Genomic DNA, 13,077 nt, shown 5'->3' with positions numbered 1-13,077 from the left:
CACCAATCCCATGGAAGTCTAGTTTTTTGGTGAGGAACATTGTCAAAAGTTTTTTGAAATTCCAAATATATTATGTCAAGTGGATTCTCCTTATCCACATGCTTGTTAACACCCTGAAAGCACTCTAGCTGATTGGTGAGGCAGGATTTTAAAAACCATGCTGACTCTTCCTCAGCAGATCCTGTTTGTCCATGTAACTACTGATTTTATTCTTCACTATAGATTCTACCAACTTGCCAGGGATGGAAATGAGACTCACTGGACTGGTTCCCAGGATCACTTCTGGAGCCCTTTTTGTAGATGGGAATTATGTTGGCAACCCACCAGGCCTCTGGTACAGAAGCCATTTGTAGTTTGTATAGGTTACATATTGTTGCCACTGCCAGTAGTTGTGCACTTTCACTTTTTGAGTTCCTTCAGAACTCTTTGGTGAATACCATCCACTCCTGGGGCCTTATTAGTATTTAGTTTATCAGTTCTTCTGTTGTCACTTCAGTGTGATCTAACTCTTCAGATCTATCTGTTAGGAAAAATTGCTCTGGCAAGGGAATTCCTCCAGTTATTTTCTGTAGTAAACACTGAAACAAAGAATTTGTTCAGCCTCCCTACTGTGGCCTTATCTCCATTCATCAAATGGGTCCCACCAGTTTCTTTAACTGGCTTCCTGCTTGTGATGTATTTGAAAGTTTTTATGGTTAACTGTAGCATTTTTTGCTAGTTGTTTCTCATTCTTTTTGGCCTTCTTATTTCACTTTTATGCTTCACCTGCTAACATTTGTGAGCTTTCCTGTTTTCCTCATTTGGGACATACCTTTCTTTTTTTTGAAGGCTTCCTTTTTGCCTTGAATGGCCTCTTTAACTCTATTATTAAAACATGCCAGAGTTTTGTTGGACCATATGGTACCCTTTTTGATTTATAATACTGAGGAACTTCAGGCAAATCCTTCAGGTTCATTGGCATAAATCAGAGGAATGTTGGGCCCTGTCTTGTGGATGTGTCAAAGTCAGAAAAATCTCCCAAGCTGAGTTGTCAGTTGCATGGTATTGGTAAATGGCTTCCAAGCTGCCTGCAGGCCTTTTACATTTTTGAATATTTCTTTAGATTGTTAATTAACTTCCTGACTTTTGTTTAATTTTCCTTCCTAAAGTTGGCTCCCTCTAGTTTTTGGTCCCTCTCTCTAGAACACTGAATGCAGTTATGTTGTGGTCGGTATTATAGCGTGGCTGACCAACAGATACATCTTGAACCAAGTCCTGTGTGTTACTTAGGATTTGGTCTAGAATTGCTTCTCCTCTTGTGGGTTCCAAGATGAGTTGTTCTAGAAAGCAGTTGCTTATCACATTGAAATATTTCAATCTCCGTATCTCTCCCTGATGAGGTGTTTACCCAGTCTGTGAGGGTAGCTGAAGTCTCCTGTTATTGCTGCTTGTCCCATTTTAGCACCTTCTCTAATCTCCCTGACTATTTCATAATCACTTTCACCTTCCTGATCAGGTGGTTAATAGTACAGTCCTAGTATTCTCTTTAATACAGTGCAAATTTTCTACCCTCAGGGATTCTGTGGTAGTTTGCCTTTCAGATAAGATTTTTTTGGTGGTACTGTTTATTATCCTGAACGTAGTGTCATTCCTCCACCTGCACATCCTGTTCTGTCATGGTTTGTAATCTATAAGCAGTCATCAGTATTTCATCTTCTCACGTAATGATGGAAGTTGTAGAAATTTTGACTGATTGTCTTAACATTGCCTCAGCTATAGTATTTCTCTGTTCTCCATTTTATGTCTAAAAAAAATCAAATTTCATTTTCAGTGTGATGTCAATACTACAAGCCTTATATTTTGTATGTGTGTCAAATGTTTGGCAGTGGCACTTCTTAAAATCTTTCTTTAACCTGTGAGTTGTACAGATAAGCTGTTTAAGTAGTTGAAGTACTTTTTTTTTCTTTTTAATAGAGTTGCCATACAATGACTACTTTGAGTATTTTGGACCAGACTTCAAGCTGCATATTAGTCCATCAAATATGACTAACCAGAATACACCAGAATATATGGAGAAGATCAAGTAAGTAATTCTCCCCTATCTTGAGTGAGTCATGTAAAGTCCATGTAAAAGTAGCTTTTTGCATACATGCAGTTTTTACTTAGGTGGAGATGATAAAGTACACTATAAAGCTCTGCTTATATTTTTTTTTCCTCTATTGTAAAAGAAGTTTGCAACTGCATCTGCAGGATCCATAACTAGGAAACACGTTTGAAACCACAGATGCTGTTACAAGATAAGTGATAGTTGATAACTGTTCCACTATAAAAAGTTACTTTGCTTCCTGCTCTAATCTGTGCAAGTCTGGACCCTTGAAGAAAGAACCAGTTATTGTTAGGTGTCTTGAACACAAACTCACACTGCCCCTTTTGTGGCTGTTGCTTTAAATTGGCTGGGCTGCCATAAAGCAGGAAAGGACCCAGGTAGTAGTGCATGGGCTTCACTGCTGATTCCTTACTTCTGTAGCTCCCCAGTAGGTAAATACACCACTCTTCCCAGAGTTCAAACATTGAAGGGTCTCAAAGCTTAGGGCAGGGTAGGCAACGTTTTTTGGCCAGAGTGCTCAAAAACACCATAATGCCTACCTCCGAAGGTACCGGAGTGCCGGCATGGCAGAGAAACAAAATGAGGGCAAGGGGTGAATGGCAGAATGCCCTGCTTGTGCCCCTTGCCCCCCACCCAAAGCCTCTGCCCCCCCCAGCTCAGGCTCTGTGGCAGCCAGCAGCTACCCTGGGTCTGGGTAGCTGCTTGAGCCCAGGCTGCTCTGAGCAGGGCTTGCAGCTGCCTGCTGGGAGCAGCCCGGGATCCTGGCTGGCAGCAGCTCCCCAGAGCTGCAGCGGCTGCAACCAGGAGGCTCCAAACAGCTGTGCCGGGCTCCGGTACCAGCTTCGCACTGGTGTGAGCAGGCATGCCTCAGTGGGGGCAGGGCCTGAGGCAGCACAGCCCCAGTCTCTCCCCCACTCCCGGCACAGAGGCGATGAGTCTTACGCAGCTGTTTGTAGCCAGCCCAGGCTCTGGGCAACTGCAGCAGCAGGCTGGCTACAAACAGCTGGGCCGGGCTCATCACCTCCATGCCAGGAATGGGGGAGAGACTGGGGCTGTGCTGCCTCAGGCCCCGCCCCCACCACCCACTCCCAGGTGTGCCTGCTCACACTGGTGCAGAGCTGGTGCTGGAGCCTGGCGCAGCTGTTTGGAGCCTCCTGGTTGCAGCCACTGTGGCTCTGGGGAGCTGCTGCCAGCTGGGATCCTGGACTGCTCCCAGCAGGCAGCTGCAAGCCCTGCTCGGAGCAGCCCGGGCTCCATCGCTGGCAGCAGCTTCACGGAGCCGGGGCTGGCCACGGTGTGCCAGGCAAAATGGCCTTGTGTGCCATGCTCGGCACACGTGCCAGGGGTTGCCAACCCGTGGCTTAGGGTATATTTCAGCTGGCACGTGTGGTACTTAAAGCAAACTGACGTACATTTTTAACGGTTCCTAATTCTGTTGTCTCTTGAAACAGACGGATGCTACCTTGAAAGCTAACTACTGCTTTCTTTATACTCCCAGTTTAGGGTACAAGGAATAAACAGATTAAAATGAAATAAGAGTAAAAGAATGAATATGGTTTCTCCTCCAAAACGTGGAGTGAGTCTATCTGTCTCCGTAACACGTTTTCTTTTTCTCTCCAAAATGGCCAGACAGAGACCCATTCTTTTATAACCTCCTGTTCCATTTGTCAAATGACACCCTGTTTACTCATATAAAGTGGTCAGAATTCCTGCCTGTTGCTGCCAATTTGCTTAGTTTACCACTTCATGGCTCAAACTGATTTGCCCTGGGATTCTTAATTTGTTCTTTGTTAAACTTTGATTCAATACTCCATTGTTAGCCTTTTGTTGTTTCCCTGGATCTATCTGAATATAAGGGTAAAAGATTACTGAGCAGTCTGTTAAAATGAAGATGCATTTAAAGTTCCTAATGTCAGGTAACTTCCCTAAATCATTGTGTGGAGCTATTAATGTAATAAAACATAGCCTTAGCCTGCTTTTATTTAGAGCCTGTTTTTAGGATTCTGTTTTTAAAAAGTGAGCATCAACAGTATTAATTTTTTTCCCCATGACAAACCAGGATAACAGTGTTGAGACAGTGTGCTACTTCATTCATGAGAGTGTGTGGTCTTTGGCGCAAGTTGGCTGTCGAAGACAAGAATGTCCCAGTATTTGATATTACTTTGAGGGGCATTTTGAGTAAACAGTGTATATTGATCTGGCTATTCTGCAGGTTTCATAATTCTACTTCATATCTGTTTGAGAATTTCTTACAAGTGGATTGAAATATAAAATAGTAAACCCTTCTAAATAAAGGATAATTGGCAAGCGTTTCTTTGGTGCCTAGGATCTCTATCCCAACACCTAAACCTTTTAGACTTGAGGCACCCCTACATAACTTTTGTGAATCAAGCAGATCCCCTTTTAAAAAAAAATGTATTTATTGCCGTGCTACCTCCTTACAGAAAGGTTAGGTAGTAAGTGCAGGTCAGCAGCCAGGCAGGGGCAAACCTGAGCCTGCACTTACGGCTCCTCTCGCCTCACGGCACCCTTCAGAAAATCTCAGGGCACTCTAGGATGCCCTGGCACTCTGGTTGAGAATTGCTGACTTAAACACTCCTTTTTTTTTTTTTTTTTAAGACCCCTCTCAGAGATCCAATTGAGTTGGACTCCATTATAAGAGTTGTGCAGACTTCAAATCCTGGTCCCCCTGACTGTGCTACAAAGTGGCAGAAGGCTAGGATTTTCTGCAAATGGAGTGAATGCAAATGCAGGCAGGAAAAGGCTTTATCACTGGGGAAGGCTTTATCAACTGACTTGAAGTCAGAGCTCTCTTTCTGACCGAGCACTTTTAACTAAAGTAAAGAAGGGCTGCTTTTATGAAGATGTGATAGTGTAAGAGTGATGTTGTAGTTGTAATGGTCCAGAAATTGAGAGAGGAGCAAGGATTTCTTAGGGTGACGCCTTTTATTGGACCCAACTACGTAGTTGCGATAAAGTTAGACAAGCTTTCAAATGCAAGATATTCTTCCTCAGGTGTGACATTTACTCTAACAGAGAGAATGTAGAAAACCTGCTTCCTCATTGAGAGAGAACTTCTCTAAAATAATCCCTTTTTCTCTTAATGTATTTGTAATTTAAAATCCCTAGTTCCCGTCCCTTTAGAGAATTGAGATCTTAAGTGTCTTTAAAGGGCCTTGAGTCATTTGTAAAGGGCTTATTAGATTTGTATTCCTGGGAAACATTATTTTATGTTAATGGAACTGTAGAAATATCTTTTTTGCAATGCTCATTCATGAATTCAGGTTTTGTGTGCAAGGATTTAAGTATCATTAATATACCTTGGTGAAATTCAGCAATGATTGTACACACCGTTTCCCTTCAGTATATGAAATTAATAAGTATGCATTTTCCCTTTCGAAAGCTAGCTTTTCTGAACCAATTAGTAACTCTAGACATGAGAACTTTCCTTAACCACCTCCCAGATGGCATGGAGGTAAAATGCTGATTCATGATGTAGCATTTACTTCTGAATTTATTCTTTGTTGTATTTTCAAGGGCTAAGAAACTTTCTGGTTGTTTGTTGCAGTTTGCTAGTGGTTTGTATTTATGGTGTATCTGACCAGCCTCTAATATGGGAAAAATCTTGCTCCTGGCTCTACAAAGAAAAAGCTCGATTTGCTTTTTAACAATCAAAGTTAAAAGAGAAATAAGAAAACATATACTTTTAAATTGGTTATAAGGCTTAATTCACATACTAGTTTACATTCAAATCAAAATATCAAGAATCTGCAGGAAAGACTACAACTCTATATATTAGAATGACTTCTATATGTTGTTTCACTTGCAGACAGCGTTTATTTGAGAACTTGCGTATGCTACCTCATGCACCTGGGGTACAGATGCAGGCCATTCCTGAGGATGCTGTTCATGAAGATAGCGGAGATGAGGATGGAGAAGACCCAGACAAACGCATTTCTAGTAGGAAATGTTATCTTTAGTCATAATGGGATATGCTTTCAGAGTAAAGCCTCTTTAAATGTGCTTGTCCAGATACTCACTCCTGTTTTGGCTGTCTTTTGCTACTCCCAGGGCATAAAGATGGCAGAGAAGCCCCTGTAGACATCCTTTTTATTCCTACATAGGGGAGCATGATGAGAATAGGGTACCCCTGTCACCTGGAAAAGCTCTTGAGCATTTAAATGCGCTTATGCCCATTAAAGGTTCTTTAACCAAAGTTTGAACCACCAGAAAGCTGCTTTGATTTATTTTGCAATCCGGCCTGGCATCTGGTTGGATCGAGGACCAGAAGCCTGGAGGAGGCGCCCTTCTGCCTTGTGCATCAAGCGGAGTTAGGTAGGCTGGAATATTTGGCCACAGAAGTCTCCCCAGCACTACCACAGGTATTGTTTGAAGGCTTGTCCCTCCAGAAACAACACTTTAAAGTGAATCAATATAGTTCCTGCAACAAAACAAGATTTACTTTTTCAACATTCTGTGTCTGGGACATTTTATTTTTGATCAGTCTCCCTGAGAGGTGTTAGAGCACTCTTAAGTCACAACAGTAGTTTTTGTTTTTTATAAGTTGAATGGATCATACAGATAAGAGAGGACTGTTCATTTAATCTTCCATGATACTAGTTGTGGTAATTCCACAGCTGCTTCTAGCACCTTTCTCTTCCTGAACTCTTATAATTATAACGCACTTATGCAGTCACTTCCAAATTTTTCAGTACTTGCTTAGCAATGCCAAATAGTTGGTTTTGAGTTTGTCTTGTAAGCTTTTCTTGTTAATTTGTGTTAAAAGAGAACCCAAGAGTATCCCCATATTTGTAGAACAGTTTTCCTCTACCTCTTTTAGAAAACCATCTCTGTGGTAACAAGTTGGTTTTGTTCTTTTCTGTGTTTGCTTAAAACCAGTTTTGTAGTTTTTCCTTTTTGACATACTGTAGTTGAACTACCCTGACGATTACAGTGTTAATCTTTTAACATTTGAATCCTAGTTCGAGCTTCTGATAAGCGGATAGCCTGTGATGAAGAATTTTCTGATTCTGAAGATGAAGGGGAAGGTGGACGACGAAATGTTGCAGATCATAAGAAAGGAGCAAAGAAAGCCAGAATAGAAGAAGACAAGAAAGAGACAGAAGATAAAAAAGCAGGTAAGTGCCTTAATATTGTTTTCACCCTACCATTTCTACCAACTGAGTGGGAGTTAGTTTAAAGCAGTGATTCCCAACCACCAGGCCACGACTTATGCCACCGGCAGGCACATGTGGAGTTAAAGCTGGGCGGCAGGGCAGCCCTGGGAGGGAGGCAGCCGGCCCTGGGAGGGAGGCAGCCGGCTCTGTGCCCCCTGTCCCGCTCCTACCACCGTGGCTGTGCCCAGCAAGGTGCTGCCTGTGCACCAGGTACCGGGGCCCACGGTGGGCCAGGCAGGACAGCCCTGCCTGCGGCCTGGAGCTGGGGGATGCAAGTGGGAAAATGCCTGGGAGAGAGGTTGGCTCTGCTGCTTTGTCCTAGGAAAGGCAGCAGAGCCCCTTCTTCCCTGGCAGCCCCAGCTGGGTCCCACCAGGCCACCACCTGCGCAGCCCTGCAGGCTCCCCTGGTGCCTGAACCCAATCTGATCCTCAAATCCTGCTTCTCTCCTCCCCCCCCCCCAAAAAAAAAAATTTTAAATAAATGTAAGTATGTAAATTGGATAGTTTGCCTGTCTGCAGTATAAAAAGGTTGGGAACCTCTGGTTTAAAGGGTGTCCTGATGGCAGAGGGGTATGTTCCTTGTACTTGTATACTAGTACAAGGAGTTAAGTCTTCTGCAGTCAGAGTGGAAAAAGAATTAAATTAATCACACATGTCTACTTTAGCTTTTTAGCTAGAACTCTTCCTACTGAAAACAGTTTTTCCAGTGAAAATTATTCTGAATACCAAACTTATTGCCCCTGTGTTTTCAAATACTAAGGTCATTCATTTGTATGGTATGGAGGAATAGGGTTCTGGATAGCTGGTACCATCACCCTAAATTCTCTTATTTGCATTTTATTAATCAAAATATAATGTAGGGATCAACAACTTGTACTTGGTTATATTTATGTAAGTCTTTAAAAATTCTTGACCTTTTTTTGAGTCTTTTCAGATATTTCAAACTTGATCTCTCTTTCCCCCTAATTATTTTTAGATGTGAAAGAGGAGGATAAATCGAAGGACAGCAGTGGTGAAAAGACAGACACCAAAGGGTAAACCCTAATTAATTTAATGCGTAACTTTTTTCTTCTTTGGAGACCACTCACTAATTTCTACATGCTAATTGTACAAATGCTATTCTCTATTTAGAGGCTGTAAATTAGCATCAGGATTTGCTAAATAATTTAAAATGTGTGACCAGTGGTAGCTACAATTACATCTTTACAGCAGTTAATCTAAAAGACACTCTCAAAATGAAATGACTTAACAGTTCATATTTTTGCCTTTTGAACAGAGCAAAATCGGAACAGCTCAGCAATCCTTGAATTAAAGATAGCCTCGCACCAATTACAGAACATAATGCTAGAATGCGAAAATACTAAAAGAAGAAAAGTTTTCATATTGAGAGAGACTGCTGATTTCATTTTGTACTATTTGGCATGGACCGTATTTATTTTCAAAAGGCTTTGTTTTGGTTTCTGGCAAGTTGTATTGTGAGTTTTCTAATTATGAAGCAGAAATTCCTTTCTTCACCATGCTTTATGTAATAGTATTTAAAATGGATGTGAGTTATTATGTTAAATGTCTAAACTGATCTATTAAAGTAATTTGCCTTTCCTGAGCTGATTTTACCTTTTTTGTAATTTTATCTTTATTAAAAAAATTGTACTTGGTTGTCTTTTGTCCATCATTGCATTATATAGAAAGCATCTCCATTTTTAGATTAAAGATCACCAAGTAGTATATAAAAATGTTTGAGTTGATGGGAACTTTCAGAGTTTTTGTAATAGGATGAACTTGGGGGGGGGGGGAGTGGCAGGGGCTTAATGTACCTGTTTGACTTGCATGTTACATGAACCATTAAAAAAATTATCAGGGATGTAAATGTTTAGTAGCTGCAGCGAAGAATGAAAAAGTGATTAGTGATGTGTAGATACATGAAAGTGGTATCTGGATGCACAGGGTTATTCTCCTATAGTGGTGCTTGAATTGAAATGAACCCCTGATACCCTAACAGCAGTCAGTCCAGCAGCCTAGTTTAATTGTTCATCATCATTCATCTGTATTACCTCTTTTGGAGCCTTTGAGAATAAGGATCTCTGAAGGACTATGAATTTCATAGCCCATTCTGACCTTTAGAGCTCACAATGAATTGTATCCTTCTTAAAGAAAGTGTCTTCTCCCCTCCTCTCTTCCCCTTCCACTTCCCTTCCCCTGCACTTGAATGATTGTTTAGTAAACTCATACCTGAATTGAAACCCACTATATAAGTTCTTTTTTTTTTCCAATGAAAAACTTGGTTAGGTTGTTTCATGCACCTCTCTCCAAGTATGCTTTGACATCAAGATATCAGTAGTGCACTAGAAGACCACTGTTGTTAAACCTTGCAAAGCAGTATTGATTTGTGTTGGTCTCTTTTTTTTATACATCATTACTTTTTTTTCATTTCTCCTTTTCCCCTCCAAAAACACTACATTTCAACTTTGTGGTCTAATTCTCATTGACTTATGGTTGAAGCCTTACCACTAGTAAGACTTATTGTATTTATTGTACATTAGGTATCTGTGTATATCTTTTCATTATGCCTTTTCTGGAAGGCTTATAGTGAAGGTGGCATCATGAGCATTTTCACTTGCTTTCACTGCGGAATTTTTGAAGGTAATAGCTACCCTGCGTCTCAGACTGAAGTACAGAAGAAAACTGGTGCAATTTTCACCGCCGTCTTCCTAGCCATTTTTTCAACTTGTTGCACCAAGTGGACAGTTTATATGAACTACTTGGATATTTTGAACCAAACTTTTCAAAAATATTTAAAGATCTAAAGATAAAAAAAGGCACCTTCTTGAAGATTCCAGGGTAGGTGACTGTACCACCTCTGGAGGGAGTTTATTCCACAGTCGGAACACCTTAGCTGTGAAGAAGTATTTCCTAGAGTTAAGCCTGAAACAGTCTTCCAGGAGTCTGTGGCCATTACTCCTGGTTTTCTCCAAGGGTGCCCTGGTGAACAGTTGTTCACTGAGCCCTTGATGGTACGCCCCAATGTAGTGGTACCTTGTACGGCTTGCCTTGCAAGTCTCTGATTTATACAGGTGGCTCTTCTCTGGACTCTCTTAAGTTTTTCCGTGCCTTTGATCAAGTTGCAGGTCTTAATCATGTTGACCACTCTTCTTAATAAACATTTTATGGTGTTAATTTGCTAGCATCATGCCTGACTGAACAAGGTTATTTTATACTTTCTTTTCTATGCTTTAGCCACAAGATGGCAACTTTCTGTAATTCAAATTCCTCATTGCTTTAGATACCGTGGGAATGAATCTCTCAATTGTCCTGTTATAGTAAAATTATTATAAATCATGTCAAGATGTGTGTTAAGTGTCTGCATTAATTTATGGATGACGACTTGACATTTTGCTCCTAAAATCCAAGGAAAAAAAGATTTGGTCTTTACTCTGCTTTCCGAGGGAATGCTGTCAGCATTTTGGTATATCAAGTAGTTTATTTCCCAGGCTGTCTGCTCACTGGGCTTTGGCAGTGCTTGATATCTGAAATATTTCTTCTTTCTTTCCTTAGTTTAGGAAGAAATATTCCTTTGGGGAAGAATTGTGCCTGCATTGCCTGCTCCAAAGTTAAATATGCTAATTTGTAATGCTACGTTTAAGCTTCACTTGCTGCAGAATACATGGATTAGTTTGCTTTGTCATATATAAAAAAAAAAAGCTGTGGTTACTGGGCCTTGTGATGCTATATCCAGTCAGCACTTCATCTAAGAAACTACATGAAGCTCAATCATTTAAACTTCAAGTGGCACCCATTACATTTATAATTCAATTTAATAGGGACACAGATGGTATAATGGTACCTCTTCTGTCTCTTATCTATTGTCTCCTCCCCTCTAACAGCTTATTGAACTTATTGTCTCCCCCGTAGCTGGGCTTATTGTCTCCTCCTCTCTAATAGCACGTGCTCTCTATCCATAGCTGTGACAAGCATTTGGATAGTTTCACTGTTATCTGCTGCTGGTTTAAAATATGCAAATACACACAATGCTACTATGTGAAGTGACTTCCAGATGCCTTTTCAGATTATTCCTGGACAGTAGTAGAGCAGTGTCTTCACTTCAGGATCCAATTAGCAAATATAATTTTTAATTTTACATGACTTGGTCATTGGTTATTTGTTTGGGGATAAGAGGCTACCAACAAAGGGACCTGCCTGCCCTCCTCTCTTTCCCTCCCCGCCACCCCCTCCAATCTTACTCTGTCCAGAAAATAAATCATTCTTCTGGTTCTTTTGTGTTCATACCAAACAGTGGATCTAAACATGGTAGCTGAAAATTACTTCTCGGTGCTATGCAAAGTGTATACTAGCATGCAATCTGCTGCCTTCTGTAATTGTGTCTTGCTGATTCCATATATAAGCACTCTTCAAGACCCTAGCTGCCTTGTGGAGTAGTCATTTAACAATGTATCCATCTGTGTCAGTTTTGAAGAATAAAACATGGCTACTCCAATTAGATAGGTTCTTAGTAGAGCTGTGCAAAACAGCACCATTCCACTTCAACTTCCATTTCGACGAAACAGTGTTTTGTTTTGTTTCAAAAGCACTGTTACATTTCGTCTCATCTAAATGGTTTCATTGTTTTGACGTTTCGTCCATAGGGTATAACGGGGAAGCACAAAACTGCCTAAAACTTTGTAATTTCTAGCCTGATTCTCATGAAACGTGTGAGGATGATGGCCCCTTCTGAGGGCATGAAGTCTGCCAAGTTTCAGTGAAATAGGTGCAGAGGTTTCTGGGAAACAGCACCTCAAGGTGCTGACAAGAAACACTCACTTGCTGGCAGAGGAAGCTGCCTGCGATCTGGCAGGCAGATACGGGGGCCTGCATCCCTAAGAATGCTGCAGGGCTGCTCTGGACTCCTCCCTGGGGGTACAGGCCCCCAATCTGCCTGCCAGATCACAGGAAGCTGCTGCTGCCAGTACCCCCCGGGAAGACTGGGGGCTGTGCCAGAACCCTCCCGGGGGTGCGGCCCTTGGATCTGCACCAGATGACAGGAGGCTGCTGCTGCTGCTAGCTGGGACCAGTGCTAAAGCCAAGCCCTACTTTGAAATTCAAAATTTTTCGAAACATTTCGAGTGCCATTGTTTTGTTTCAAAGCTGTTTTGAAGGCTTTTGTTTTGATTTGATTTTGCTGTGTCATGCTTGAAACAGCTTTGAAACTAAATGCCTGGTGACATTTCTCAGAGCCCTAGTTCTTAGACCATGTGTGCCTCAGCTCCCCCAGATACATTTTAAAAAATAGGAAGTCTGTGCCTTGGTATCTGTAATTATAGGTAGAAGTAACCAATACTTTTGTAATGGATGTGACAACATACTAGGTCACAGTGAATTAGAATTTCAGGCTTAAAAAAAAAGGCAACTTCTTTCCTCCTGCCCAGGCAGTGGGTCGGACTTGAAGATCTACAAGGTCCCTTCCGACCCTACTTCTATGATTCTATGAATCAAATCAGTCTACGGCTTTTTGACTGTCTGTACATAGGATGTCTAATCTGAACCTACTCTCCAACAACTTGCGGCCGTTATTTCTTGTTATCCCAGGGCGTGCTGGGGGAAACAAGGTCTCCCCCAAACCCTTTTGATCCCCCCTAGTGAGTTTATAGATGGTCACAAGATCCCCCCTCAGCCTTCTCTTGTGAAGGCTGAACAGGTTCAGGTCCTGTAGCCTCTCATTGTAGGGTCTGTCCTGCTGTCCCTGGATCATGCGGGTGGCCCTCCTCTGGACCCTCTCAATGTTATTCGCATCCCTCTTGAAGTGGGGTGCCCAGAACCGGA

The 13,077-nt window shown here is 41.7% G+C and overlaps 1 protein-coding gene across 2 annotated transcripts in view; it reads left to right on the top strand.

The window, feature by feature from the left end:
* The window catches only part of HDAC2 (histone deacetylase 2), a 35,471-nt gene extending 26,552 nt beyond the window's left edge, over window positions 1–8,919 (top strand). For both annotated transcript variants that reach the window (XM_006270053.4, XM_019479595.2), the window contains exons 10-14: window positions 1,954–2,062; window positions 5,916–6,046; window positions 7,069–7,224; window positions 8,240–8,297; window positions 8,540–8,919. In XM_006270053.4, the coding sequence (XP_006270115.1) occupies window positions 1,954–2,062; window positions 5,916–6,046; window positions 7,069–7,224; window positions 8,240–8,297; window positions 8,540–8,570 (485 nt within the window). In that variant the 3' untranslated portion in view covers window positions 8,571–8,919. The remainder of the gene's footprint in view (window positions 1–1,953; window positions 2,063–5,915; window positions 6,047–7,068; window positions 7,225–8,239; window positions 8,298–8,539) is intronic.
* Window positions 8,920–13,077: the final 4,158 nt, after the last annotated feature.

Source organism: Alligator mississippiensis, chromosome 1 (genome assembly GCF_030867095.1).
Source record: "Alligator mississippiensis isolate rAllMis1 chromosome 1, rAllMis1, whole genome shotgun sequence".
Taxonomy (NCBI): Eukaryota; Metazoa; Chordata; order Crocodylia; family Alligatoridae; genus Alligator; species Alligator mississippiensis.
Note: the sequence above shows the minus strand (reverse complement) of the source record. Positions and strands in the feature narration are given on the sequence as shown.